The sequence below is a fragment of the Cyprinodon tularosa genome, unplaced genomic scaffold, assembly GCF_016077235.1.
Source record: "Cyprinodon tularosa strain WSP-4 unplaced genomic scaffold, ASM1607723v1 ctg216, whole genome shotgun sequence".
NCBI classification, from domain to species: Eukaryota; Metazoa; Chordata; class Actinopteri; order Cyprinodontiformes; family Cyprinodontidae; genus Cyprinodon; species Cyprinodon tularosa.
Window position 1 is genome coordinate 109,740 of NW_024038801.1, and position 14,571 is coordinate 124,310.

The window sequence follows — 14,571 nt, forward strand, 5'->3', positions numbered from 1 at the left end:
CTAGGCAACTGCCTAGTATTGCCAAATGGTAAATCCCCCTCGTGTTTTATTTATCAATATCAGCATAAAGAATTGGCAGCACATCATTTCGACTGCTGTCAGATAATCAGTATCAACATTGGCCTAAAAAAATCAGAATTGCTCCATCTCTAACTTTAATAGCTTCAAAATATTCTCCTACCCTCAGATATTTAACGAACATAAAAAAGGCTGTTATTGGGTTCAATCAGAAGAACGTTAATCTTTGCAGGATTCCTTTCCATTTTATATTTTTGCTTAGATAGGTTGAGCTCTATACTAAACATCCATTTTGTACAGAAATGTGTTTTATTTCAACATAAAAACCTGGATCTGAGTAGAGGTGTGTAAACTTTTCAGGCCCCACTGTAGGTCCAGCCTGTTGGATCTTTAATTGTTCTGTTCAGCTCTTAGACGTGCAGTTATGGCTGTTTGTCGACGTGTGCTGCATTAAGAAGAGATCCTGCCGGATAACTTCCACACAATCAGAAAAATAACGTCTGGGTCTGGATCTAATGAAAGCTGTGCTTCCTTCATCTCAGCTCAGGCTGTTGTTTTTTCCTGCGCGGACCTGCAGACGCGACCTCTTCCTCTCAAGCCAACAAGCTCTTTATTTCCCCTGTCGCTATTCCAATAAGATGCCTCTCCACGCGGCCCTGTTTCTAATAACCTCAGTTAGCCTGGGAGACAACAACCCGGCATCCTTCGAACCTTCGATTTTTACGCTCCGTCTTCCTGCTCTGTGGGTGAAATGGAGGAGGACTGAAACCCAAACAGACGGGAGGTTAACGGCACACAGAACTGAACCTGGACTTGGCACACATCACTGACTGACGACATCTTCTACTCTTATAATACTGGAACGGCTCTCCCTGGTTAAGGCGACTGGTGAACTTCTGTAGAAAATAATGCTGCCTTTTTTTTTTTTTTTCTTTTTTGCAGACCGTAAACGAGGCTTTCAGGGAGGGAGGGGGGCAGTTGAAGAGACTGACAACACTGTGCCATGTAAACGGCTCGACTATGTGAATGTCAAGAACGAACTTTGGCATCTATGCACGGTTTTGGCCCATTGCGCGACAACACTCACGACTATTGATCTCAAAAGAAAAAGGAGTTGAGCAGCAGATTCTGAGCGTCCCGCCTCGACGGCGGCCGTCCAATGTGTGCTTTTTTCCTAAGCAGACCGACACTGTCGAGCCGGTCTTGCCCTGTGCTTACATCATGAAAGCATTCGCTCCTCAGAGGTGATAAACAGTAATGATTCTCCCCATCAGATGCAAACCGCTCAAAGGTTTTTCAACTTAACAATAAGTTGAGGAGTTTGAAGAAATAAGGCTCAGCGTACGACTCTCGCTTTAATATGTCGAGCTGGGATGGAGAAAAAGAAAACATGCCTGACCCTGCGAGATACTAATAAAACGAGAGGAGTGCAAAGATTTGTGGTAAGGCTCTGATGATTGAATCGGCTGTACGGCGGCTAAAAAACGCTACGCTGATTGTTTGCGTGCGCGCGCCGGCCGGCGGTTCCTGAGGAGGCGTTCGCGCTCAGGGGCTCTCATGTACATTTAAAAAAAGTAAACTGTGAGGTCTGCACAGAAGTGTTTGCGTGTCCATGTGTGCATATGTGTGTATAGATATATTTATATATATATATTTATATGACACATGGGCACTTTTTTTACATCTTTACAAAGAAAAAAAAAAGCAAAACATGACATTGTCAGGCAACAAGACCACAGAATAGCAAGTTAACAAACTCTTTTTTTTCTTTAAATCTATACTTTAAATATGAGGGATCAATTCAAAACACTTATAATAAAATACCCATGTTATCAAATTATTTCACAAGAAATACACTGACGCGCTAGGCAGGAAGTACCTTCAGAATTTGGCACTAAACTCCACTGATCAGGTCTTTTTTTTCCTTATAAGACATTTTGTTGAACAACAAAACACATCTAAATATTGTTTCCCACGAGAGAAATAAAATAATAATGACATTGATGCTTTACGAGCTGACATTTTATATATATATATATATATATATATATATATTTATAGATATATTTGTATTTATATATATATATTTTTGAGGAATTTTATATAGCTAATTAACCAACAACAGATTTAGCAAATAGGGACTCCTTAAAAAAAAAAAAACATAACTATTATAGTAGAATGAAAGGCTTTGTCTATTGTTCAAGTAAACTGATTTTTTTTTAAAGTCTTCTCTTGAGAAAACATGAGACATTTAAGACCGTCAGACTGGTGATGAAACCACAACTAAACTCACAAGAAGCACCGACGTTAACGTGGGTTACAGGTATCGTAGTTTTTTTTTTTTTTCCTCTATACATTTAAACAGTAGAAAATATAGGTAATTTCATCATGTGCATTTAAAACCACGGATTGTCTATCTGTGAGTCAGTTCAGCAAAAGGTGACACGAGTAGGTAGCATTTCTCCCCCCCAAACAGGGCAAATGTCTTTTTTATTTTTATTTTTTTACCTTTAAACTACTCTAGAAAAAAGTGGTTCTATATATAGACTTTGAATGAGAAACTGAGCCACTTAAAATGGCCTTATCAAAAAACTTTACACTGCCTGAAAAATGTAAAAACCATTAGAGAGCTCTGAGAGAGAGTCTAATATTGGATCAGACAGTTTTTATTCAAAACTGTGTGGAAGTAGTCTTATTTCTCAGAGAAACTGCTGCCAACTGCTTCTGGCGCCGTTTTCTTTTTCTGTTTCCGCCGGCGACCAGAAGCAAGATGACGCAGCAATTCCTGTCAAGTTTACCATAAAATGAAGAAAATCGCATAAAGAAGAAAAACAAAGGAAAGAAACTGAATGGAAATCACTTTACCACAGGTTTTCTTTTTTTTTTACTTAAAAAAAAAAAGATTTGTTCAATAAAAATCTCAGTCTTTTGAGTTTAATTTTATACGTATGCAGCTTTATATCTTTTTCACATTTGTTTATTTTCTCCCTCCCTGAAACCCGCCCAGAAAAACACATCCAAATGAGGTCACATGCAAAAAAATAAAAAATAAAATAAAAACACAAAAGTGAAAACAATTACTTATATTTAAAAGTCCAAAAAAGCTAAAAGCTTAAAAGATCAGTAGGCAGCGGTGGAGGAGGAGGAGAACCAGGTTATGATCAGGTGAGCTCGGAAAAGACATCAGAGAAAACAATGACGGGGTAGGAGGAAGAGGACCGTGACACTTTTTTTTTTTTGTTTTTGTTTGTTTAAAGTTTTTTTTGTTTTGTTTGTTTTTTTGGACGCCACGAAGACATGCTAGGCAAACGATGAACTAACAGGCATGGAGATGGGTTGTTCTAAAAGGGGGAAAGAAAAAACGGGAGAGGAGATAGTTACACACAGAGAGCCAGAGCAACACACCACAACAGCATCATCTTCAAAAAAAAAAATTAATGAAAAACAACAACAAACATCCAACAAACAATAATGCAAACTGGTAGAACGGCAACACGACACACTGGTTTGATTAGCATTTCTCAAAAACCATTAAACTGACATTAATCTTATAGATCTATAGATACGAGCAACATTCACTCATCGACGTATACACAGGAAACATGGAGCACCCAAAGCTAATCCATCTGCGCCAAGATGGATGTCCACGTTTGGGGGAGGGTTCTTTTTTTTTTTAAAGAGTGGGGGTTACAAATTCCATGTTTTAACCATTTAATTACTAATTTCATTTTATTTATTTTTTTTACATACGAGAGGGGGGGGACAAACGAACAAAAGACTTTTTAAAACAACTTCAACAGAATTGAAGTTAGAAACGGGACAAATGAAGAAAAAAGTGGGGGAAATAAAGATGGATGAGCGTCACAGAGGCCGACACGATGGGGCGGCTACGACTGACCGGCAGCAGAACTGGTTTCTGCACTAAAAACATCTGATAAACGGATCAAAAGAAGGAGAAAACAGCGGAGAGGGTCGAGTCGAACGCCGTTTACTTTATAGGAGTCCAATAACTTACGATAGGCAATAAATAAAATCATTTTTTTTATTCGTCTGAGGCAGTAAAAATGTTGTATAAAAATAGAGCTGCTTTTTTTACAAATAAAATTTACAGGCCTGTGGCTTTACTGTACTTTGAGTGATCATTTTTAATCTGTTGACAAACCTCAAGTATTTTCAGTCCCCAGCCCCTTAACCCAGAAACTCCTCCTTTCTTCTTCTAGTACCTTTATCTCTCCACAAATTCTAGGTTTTATATTTCTTTTTTTTTTAATTTACATGCTGTTATATCATTTTCACATAAGAGACCAATGTGATCCGACCCAGAAAAGTAAGAACTATTTTTTTTTAACTTGTGAAATAAGAAAAATCTGTATTTGTACATTTCGAGATAATGTTTAGCTGGATTTAGTATATTTATTTTCATCTTCTTGTGGTGGAGTTTAACTTTACTGCAGGCAAACTTTACAGTTAAGAGGCCACGAATGTTTTTGCAGCCTTTTGCTCCCGGGTTGCCAGCAGGCGTCGAGCAGCGGCGGCCTGCAACCAACACCGCGGAGGTCAAAGGGCGAATGTGCATATTGGCGAGCGCGTTTAAAAGAAAAATCTGAAAAATGAACCCATCATCAGCCTTCGGGTTCAAAACAAGACACTAAAAAATAACTGAAATAAAAACGGTAGCATGGCTCCTTTGTTTAAATCCTGACTTTGTCTCAAACTAGTCTGTAAAAATGTATAAATTATCCTCTTAACAGAAAAAAACGAACGTTTAAATAAACTTTTTTTTTTTTTAAAGAGAAACTTCCTTCCATTGTAAAAAGAAAGAAAAATAGATTGCACAAAGTAATGGTGGAAATGGAAGTGTTCATGTGTGTCAAAAACTGGAATAAATAAATAATAAATTGAAGGCTTACATAAAAATCTTCAAAAAAAAACATGATTAAAAAAACAAGAATAATAAAAAGTGCGTCTCCCTCAGGTGGTTGTAGATCATCTCCTCCTACCTCCCACAATCCCTCTTTTCAACCCAGCCCTCCCCCGTGCAGAGGCCATGGCTCGGTTGAACTTGTTTTGTTTTTTTTAAACCATCACTTTTGTTCTTTTTTTTTTAAATGGGGGGAGGGGGACTTACCCTAGCAGTGCTAACTGGGGGAGCAGATAGACCTAGTGCTAAGATCAGTAAGGTTTGCTGTCGTTCTTGGAACGCTTCAGCTGCACCTTCAGCCGCTTCATGCCGATCTGGAAGCCGTTCATGGCCTGAATGGCTGCCTGAGCCGACACCGGATTGTCGTAGCTGACGAAGCCTGCAGGGACAATGTGCCACATGTCAAAGACTGAACATTAATCTTCTGTTCACATAGATAATAAAGGCCAAGAGTTTGCAAAAAAATTTGAAAATTACTCTTTCTCTAAGGGTGAATAACATCATAATGGTAACTCTCTGAATAAGGTCTTTACAGCAGTAGAGGTTAGCGGCGTTCATCTTTATTTATGAAGAATCGCTCAAAGCAATAATTTATGAATAAAAACTGGATGTTTGTGCCTGAAATATGCTGATTTTGATACCACCATTCACCTTTTCCATTTCAGTGAGTTTAGACTGATCTTCTCCTAAAACAGTTTTCTAAAATTTTTTCTTTGGAAGTGAGGAAATGGAAATAGGCTGCTTGTTCTAGAACCATACTTCTATGTCAGCTAAACTCAAGAACTCGCTTCTGAGGTCCTCAAAAAGCTTCAGAAATTAAAATGACTGAATACAAAAATGTCCAAAAGTAGATAAAGTTTTGATAGAAATGGCTAGCTAACTTCTCTTGTCAGTTAGCCTAATTTAATGAAAGCTAAAACCTAGGATGGTTACAAGAATAACTTGAATCTGACAAATGTAATAATGAATAAAAATTCACTGAAAATAAACAAATGAAAGTTAGACACTAATTATATGCTGTCTATATGTATATTTGATCAAGAAACAAAGTAAAACAACAGTTTTAGCCTGTTTGGCTAACCTTGACATTTATCTAGCACTAAAAAGATTAATGTTTACCAGCCTGGGAGGTAACAATAACTGCATTTGATAATAACCTCAGTTTTCTATGTGAAGAGCTAATTAGAGCTAAACACCTTAACTAGCTAGTTAATAGAGATCTTGCGCTAACTAGCTAGTTTAGCACACAAAGCCGGTGTAGGTACCAGATCTGCTCGGGTGGTCAGATCTGCCAGTGACGTTATGCTTCATGACTGGCTGAACGTTGCCACATCATGTAAAACATTGTGGTTGCTCAGACAATGATAATAACATCACACCGTGTACCGAGTCCAGAGCATATGTAGCATTAGCATTAGTGTGTCTGATGAGCAATGAAGTGTTAGCTGATTGATAGCAAAACTGAAAAAAATCTGTTTATGGTGAACAAAGGAACTGATAGACCATGATATAAGGGAGGATAGCTGGGTAGCACTGTGGCTAGCTATCTATAGTAGCTAACAGGTTAGCCTCTTTTAGCTCTGTCAGTTAGCCATATTAAGCTATGCTACTTTTAAATTCATGTCAACAACAACTGAGAGTAGAAAGCAGAATAACTTTTTTATTTGTCTAAAATCTCTATGAAAGTCATTTTTAAGATGTTCCATTTTTCCTCCCTGCCTTCAGATCTTAATAAAAAGAATACAAATAAACTGTTTTTCCAGTGTAGTCCTGTTCCTCTGACTGTGACTGGCTGGATGTGCTCTCTTCATCCTCTGACATGGCAGTTGGCTACACTTAACACTTTCGTCTGTTTTTTGGCTGTGACTCCATCGTAGAGAGAAATCAGGTGTGCTGCTGCCATCAAAACCTTTTTTTTTTTTTTTTACAGATGTTGGAGATCGACCTATTTTTCAGTGTAGTCCTGTTTTTCTGACTGTGACTGGCTGGATGTGCTCTCTTCATCCTCTGATATGGAGGCTGCCTCGTCTGCCTGGCTGTGTGTTTCCTGGATGGGGGGCGCCTTTTACAAATGCTTTTTGTATCTCTGCTTCTGTCTCCTTGAACCCCAGTCGGCCTCAGCAGATGGCCGCTCACACTGAGCCTGATTCTACTGGAGGTTTCTTCCTGTTCAAAGGGAGTTTTTCCTCCCCACTGTCGCTACAAGCATGCTTAGTATGAGCGATTGCCTTTGATCAACTGGTTTTCCTTAGATAGAAAACTTTGAATCAGTTTGACTGTATGATCTGGTGAACTGTAAGGTGCCTTGAGATGACATGTACCGGTATTGTGTATTGGCGCTATAGAAATAAACTGAATTGAATTAACCTTTTTTTGTCACCTTGTTAAATAGCAGAGCTCAGTCCACCTCTTAGAACACAGTACTTTCCTTTAAGACTGACAATGATTGTTTTCTACTTTCGGCTACTTTAGATCACCAGTGAAATGTAAAATAATAGCAAATATAGGTAAAAATATGTCAAGACTCTAAATGAGATTTGATCCTTAAGAAACGATACAATACACAATAACAATACAGTTTGTTCGAGTTGAGTTGCCGTATGCTGACGTCATAAGAAGCAGATTTGGTACCTACACCGGAGACTATTTTCTCCTCTCTTGCTGAATCCTCACCTCAATGCTTACCTTTACTGTTAGCCATTACAGATAACAATTTAAGCAATGAAATGTAATTTTATTTATCAAATGTTATTTAGGTAAATTTTTTAAACTGTGTGTTTCTGAAACGTCTTTGCTGGACTTTCCTAAGTCTTCCAGATTATGAGAAACATGACAATCTTAAAAATAACTGTACCGAAGCACTTGCTAAGGTTTGTCTGTTTGTCGATGAAGACTTTGGCCGACACCACATTTCCAAAAGGCATGAACATCTGCAGGAGGTCCTGGTCTCCAAACTCCTGGGGCAGGTGGTAGATGAAGAGGTTGGCACCTTCAGGACCTGAAGGTGAGGAAAGCAGAGCGGATGAGGACAGGATGGATCTATTTGTGCTGTCGTTATAGGAACCCAGCTCAAGCAAACCACTTAGCATAATGTCTGCTGGCCTTGGATTCGCTGCCGCTTTTGCACAAAACCAAAAAAACCTTAAAATGTTGGAAGCTTTTCATAATTGTATTTTGCTTTGCAACAAACAAAGCAGGGGGCTTTTAATTCATTCTTTCAGCTGCATTTTGTCTCTCTTAAGAGGGGTCACAGGTCCTCCCAACCTCTCTTAGTCTATGCCACCCTAATGATTGTAGTAGGTCAGATCTCTCACTAGCGTTTCATACGCTCTCCACTGCTAAATGAAGCCGTGAGCGAGGGCGATATTCGCCACGTCTTTGTCTCCCTGGAGGGTTTTGAACTCCAGGATGGACTGGTAAATACAGACAGACTCTCTACATCTTTTTTGATGCAGAAAGAGAAACGGTCTCCAGTCCGCTCTTTGTTTACCAGACATTTCATCATCTGATTTGTATTCTGCTCTGTTGTCTGAAGCTTTTGGGTGTTTTATTAGCCAGGTTGTGTTTACAGGTGGCACGTCACAGCAGAACAACTTATAATACTACTTCCATTATTTTAAATAAATCATTTAAGTATTAAAGGAAAAGTCTGGTCATATTCAGAAATCAAACTTCTGAAAGTACTTTAAATATGAGATTATTACATACTGTTCAATAAATGATTGAGTGTTTTTAATTAAGAGTAATTTTCATTTGAATGTGCTTTACTGGAGGCATCCATGTTTGTTAAAGAACACTACTACACTGGGAAAAAAAATGAAATATTTATTTATATCTAAAATGCAATTTATTTAAATATGAAAAAAATACAATAAGTGGTATTTTTATTGGTAATATCAACTAAAATCTATAACTATTAAAATCGAAATCTAGATAAGTCATTTTTTCTTCAAATAAGTGCATTTGTTCTTGGACTGAGGAGGTAAAAGCTACATTTTGCCAATTGAGCATGAAAATTGACACTTAAAATAAGAAAATACAATTGCGTTCTCTAATTTCAAGTGCAAATTTCAAGAAATTTTTACTTATTTCTAGATCGTTTCTTCAGTGTGCCACCTTGTTTGTGACCTCAGGGTCTTAAAAAAAAGATAATTAGATAATATGCACTTGGAATAAGAAAATGCAATTGTTTTTTTCTTAATTTTATTGAAATTGTCTTGGTCCATTGGCAAAGTGTCTAAATTTTCACCTAAATTCCTGAAAAATTCACTTATTTTAATAAAAAAAATGACATTTAGATTGAAATTTTATGCAATATGGTGTGCTTTCCAAAACGAAAAACCATGAGGAAAGACTTTATGCGGGAAGATCCTAAGACATCGGCCATGAAGGACCCACAGGTCTCTTCCTACGTTTGAAACCGAGTCAGACTCATTCCAAGCACGTAGAAAAGGTGTGTGGGAACAAACCCGGCCCGCTTCCAGCAGGTTCTGAGGGTTTAATCATAACATTAGGGGAATTATTGACAAATACTGATGACATGTATGTAAAACTCTCAATTTGGAGAAAGTTAAATAAACAAATTAATGTGTCTCATTCTAACAGACAGAAATAATGATGGTAATTCTAACTTAATATAAAGGACATTTGCTGGCATTTATCATTCAGACATCTAACTCAGTGTTTATGAAGGAGACGCATGCTTAGGAAACCTGCAGCCGCGCCACGCAGACGTGTTACCACAGACTACTGACCCTCCTTCTGGCTGCCGGCGGCCCCCTGCTGCTGCAGCAGGGACTGGCTGTAGAGGGTGGGCAGCGCTGCGGCGGCGTACTGCTGGATCCCTGAGTAGGCCTGCGTCAGCGCGTCCATGGTGCCGGCCGTGCCGTTGGTGAGCCCTGCGCCGCCCAGGCCTCCGTTTAGAGCCGCCATACCTGAGAGCATTTGAGCAACTTTACATAAAACCCAACAATAAAGAAAGGAGAATGCACTTACTCATTAGCGCTCCCACTGAAGGTTGTGTTATTAACCACACAGACAAACACAAAGACGCACTGACTGTCACACACCGCACCACAGGTCACACACAGAAAAAAAAACATTAATACTGACGCACAAAAGACGACACATCACGAGACGAACAGAGTAGAAGATTTAAAACAGCAGCATCACTTATGAGGGCAGCTGATGACGGCCAGAGCTGCACAGGAACCAGCAGAGACAGACGGCATGCAGCGCTGCAAGCGCACAGCCAACCAGAGCCAGAGGCAACATGGCCGCTACCCACACAAATAACTACCACTGAAAAACAAATAAATACAGCAACAGATTTTACTGCACATCACATCAGGACAAAGCGGAAACATATGGAATGCCATTTATAGCAATAATTAACATCCATCTAATTGGTACCAACATCAAACTTCAAAATAAATGCAAAAATTAATTAAATTGAATTCATTTTTGTTAAAAACATTAGATTTTTTAAAGGACTTTTTATTTATATCTAAAATGCTATTTATTTAAATATGAAAAAAATACAACAAGTTGTATTTTTATTGGTAATCAACTGAAATCTATAACTATTAAAATCGAAATCTAGATAAGTGATTTTTTTCTTAAAATAAGTGAATTTTTTCTTTGATTAAAGAGGTAAAGGAGACATTTTGCAAATGGAACAAGAAAATTTACATTTAAAATAAGAAAAAAACTATTGCATTGTCTTATCTCAACTGCATATTATCTAATTATCTTATTCTAAAAGTAAAAATACTCATTCCGTTGGCAAACTACCTCAATTATCTATTCAAATTAAGGGTAAATATACTTAATTTAAGATATTTTTTACTTATTTCTAGATCGTTTTTCCAGTGCAGTTTGGATTTATCATATATCAATGCGAACCTCAGCTTTAAAGTCAAGGTTTGGTTGGTTTTCCAAACATTTCATGAAATAGAAACAAATATTGTTCAAATTGGTGAGAAGGGATTCAGTTTAATTAGTTTTTAATAGAAAAATAATAAGCAGGAAGAGCAAAAATAAATTGCATAAATTAAACATTTAAACCACCTGGAAACCATCTGGGTGGTTATTTTTATAAACTGCACAGATACTTGAAATAAAAGATGTTTTTACTGTGGTTTCCCGGCACAGACATTCAAATTTACGAGGGCTCCCTGAATGCACCTTCTGCATTCAAATCCCACTTTGCTCTGCAGCATCGTGCACTAAGTTAAAAAAACAAAACACATCATTCACTCCAGATACGGACTGAACCATAAGAGCAGTTCGCTTCACATTTGTTTGTTCTGTATAAATACATATATGTTACACATGTTACAATTTTTCCTACAAAAATCCAAACTTTTTCCTCATAACTGAAAACTTTAACTTGCAAAAAAATAAAAGCTACTTTTAAAAAAAGTTGCTTCTGTGAAATTTATATTTATATTTATTTAGGGGGCTTGTAATATTGTCTAAAATGACATTCCATGAACCATAAATGTTTAAATACACATTTATACATGAACGTCAGACAGAATAAAATTAGAACAAGTTGTTGGGAAATATTCCTAAATATTTATAATCGTTGATAAATGTTGTTGGACTATCTGATCATGAAAACACGAAAAATGGCTCTAAGACAAATTTAAAACATCGGAGATGCCAACATACTGTACCAACATCTATTATTTTAGGATATTTATTTATTTATTTTCAGGTTTTTTGTACAGTAGGCTGACAGGAAAGGGGAAACCCTGCTCCACCACATACGGGACTAAGGGTTTCAACTGCGGCATCAGGATATTTACTTTAAAAACAAAAATAAATAAATTACACTTAACACGTTTCTCTGTTGATTCGCTGTGACTCCATGCTGGAGAGAAATATCAGCTGTGCTGCTGCCATCAACACCTTTGTTTATAGATGTTGGAGCTTATAGTTAGAGTGGCTCAGGTTATCCTGAGCTATCTCTATAGTTATGCTGCTATAGGCTTAGACTGCTGGAGGACATAGGGACCCCTTTTTCATCATTCTGCTTCATTCTATCTCTATTCTCCCACTCTGCAGAATCTTTTAGTTCAATCTCTAACGTTCTGCTCTCTCAACACCTTTGTTTCTAGATGTTGGAGATCGGTCTGTTTTCCAGTGTTTTCCACTGTTTTCCACTGTTTTCCAGTCCTGTTTCTCTGACTGTGACTAACTGGTTGTTCTCTTTTCATCCTCTGGCATGGGAGCTGGCTCAGAGCTCGTCTGCCTGGCTGTGTGTTTCCTAGATGGGGCCGGCTTTATTAGCTGCTTTTCTATCTCTGCTTCTGTCTCCTTGAACCCCAGTCAGCCTCAGCAGATGGCCGCTCACACTGAGCCTGGTTCCGCTGGAGGTTTCTTCCTGTTAAAAGGAAATTTTTCCTCTCCACTGTCGCTACAAGCATGCTTAGTGTGAGGGATTGCCTTTGAGTCAATGAGTTGAGATGAGAAAATGTTTGTTGTGAATTGGCGCTACAGAAATAAACTGAATTGAAATCGATATGAATGAATTTTGAAGAAAACAGAAATATTAAATGATGTTTTATTTGATTGATCTAAATAAGTGCTATATTTTGGGTCATTTACTCTGAATAGTCTTTGCTGATAATATATTAGATTTTATATTTGGTCAAATGAAACATCAGGGAGAATTAAAGTTTAAAACAAATATTTTAAATGTGTTCATTTGTTTTCCTGTTAAACTGGAGTAGGAGCGGTCAGAGAGACGTTTCCATTGTGGAGACGAACTGGTTATTGACCCTCTGGGTCCCTGAGAAAGTCCCCCAACTGCAGACTGCTCCCCAGGTGCTGCAAGATGTTCACAGCTTCTTTATGGGTCAATAAAGGATCCAGCTTTTCAAAGTTTCCTCATAGAAATGTTTAAAATAAGCATCAGTTCTGCATCTGGACCTGCAGTTAGCTTAGCTTATCAGAGCAAGCTAGCTGGTATGAAGAACATTAGGGGTCCAGGCGACCATTGTCTTCTTTTCCAGCCTGTGATGTCTCCGTTGTGGCTTTTAGGGGGCGAGGGGAGCGAGGCGGTGGGTTTAGTGGTGAAGGAACACTCATTAGCTGCTTGTAATGGCTTAATATCACGGCGGAGGGCAACTTGTCTGAGGAGGTCTGACACCGCCTCGCCGTCCTGTCGCCTCGCCGTCAGACACGGTGAAATAAATTATCACCACTGCGCTGTGGATTATAGGTCACTCATTTATTCGGGAATAATTGCACCGCTGACCTTTGCAATTCAATTAAGGCCTGGATGTGTTTAAATGAGGGCAGCCGATGGCGGTGGGTGGATGGAGGAGGGGAGGGGGCAGCGAGAAGAACCAAAACGGAGCGGACCTGTTGGGTCGAACAGGAGTCGAGGCGTGTGTGATTTACACACAGCGGGTAGAGCTACTCCAGCCGAGGAGCGGAAAGGTCAGAGGAGAATAATGTGGTGGAAGAGGCCTGTAGTACGGGATCTCTGCTGTCATAACAGCTCTGATTAAGATCCCAACGCCGCTCCTCAGAGGTCGAAGGCAGGACGCCCAGCAGGACCGAGGATGGAAACAGGGATCTGCTCCAGATTCCAGGAGGAAATGCTGCTTTTCTAAACCTAAACAAACTGTTTAAGCAGCCGGGAGAGATCAGGTCTACAGTTAGCAGGGCAAAGGTCAAAGGTCACGACCCTGAAGCAGACTGGAAAGATTCTTCTCTATAAAACCAACATGGCAATAGCTACATCTGGATCAAGGATAAGACGTCTGAAACCAAAGAAGAAAAGTCGGACCACGATGGACAGAACCGACTCATTCAAACCTCCTCCACATCCCCAGAACCAGACTCAGGGCATTTTGTGCTGCTGCCCCACATCTGTGGAATTCTCTCCCTGACACCTTGAGGGCTCCTCCATCCACTGAGTGCTTTAAAAAAGGTCTTTAAACACTACTTTTTAGCAAAGCTTTTGGTCCCCTTTAGATGTTTTTCTCTCTTTTAAAAAAAGGTTTTTCACACTTTTCTCTTTTTTACCTGTAGTACTTTGAGATCTTTTGACGGAAATTGAATTCTAAATTAAATGTATTATTATTATCTGCTACTGACTGGCAAGCACGGTGATGGAGGACTGATGGTTTGGGCGTGTTCTGCAGCAAAAGGTTTTGCAGACCGTAGAACGAATTTTTTGTTCTTTTTTTTGAGTTTTTAAAGGCACTAGTGGCTAATTTTTGGACAGTAGGCTGACAGGAAAGGGGTTATGAGAAACATGCAGGAAAGAACCACAAGTCAAACTCGAACCTAGGTCAGCCGTGTTGAGGACTAAGGTCTCCTTACATGAGTCGTGTGCGCTAACCACCGCACCACTAAAGCACTCTCCTGATTTTTTTCAATCATTGCACGCAGCTACAGCTAACAATTTACAACAAAACCGCAGGGTTGAAAAGCTGACGCACTGATGCAATCTACCTGCTCTCACTCTATGTCTAAAAACCACGTGGGACTCAGCTCCGCAGTGCGATGGCGCTACTCGGACTCGTCTATCCGGAAGCCGAACAAGTAGGAGAGGAATATGAAGCTCACTAGAGGGAAATTTGTGCAATTTTGTGCTGAAAGCCCTAAAAAGA

At 38.9% G+C, this 14,571-nt stretch overlaps 1 protein-coding gene across 17 annotated transcripts in view; it reads right to left on the reverse strand.

Annotated features, from left to right (window-relative positions):
- Positions 1-2,350: 2,350 nt before the first annotated feature.
- LOC119784032 (CUGBP Elav-like family member 2) overlaps positions 2,351-14,571 on the reverse strand; it is a 193,949-nt gene continuing 181,728 nt past the window's right edge. For 9 of the 17 annotated variants that reach the window (XM_038285878.1, XM_038285870.1, XM_038285884.1 and 6 more), the window contains 4 exons: positions 9,694-9,873; positions 7,794-7,937; positions 5,147-5,318; positions 2,351-3,359 (listed from right to left, as the gene is read on the reverse strand). In XM_038285878.1, coding sequence (XP_038141806.1) covers positions 5,191-5,318; positions 7,794-7,937; positions 9,694-9,873 — 452 coding nt within the window. In that variant the 3' untranslated portion in view covers positions 2,351-3,359; positions 5,147-5,190. Of the gene's footprint in view, positions 3,360-5,146; positions 5,319-7,793; positions 7,938-9,693; positions 9,892-14,571 lie in introns of all 17 variants that reach the window. The other 8 variants (XM_038285875.1, XM_038285872.1, XM_038285873.1 and 5 more) reach the window with 1 other exon arrangement.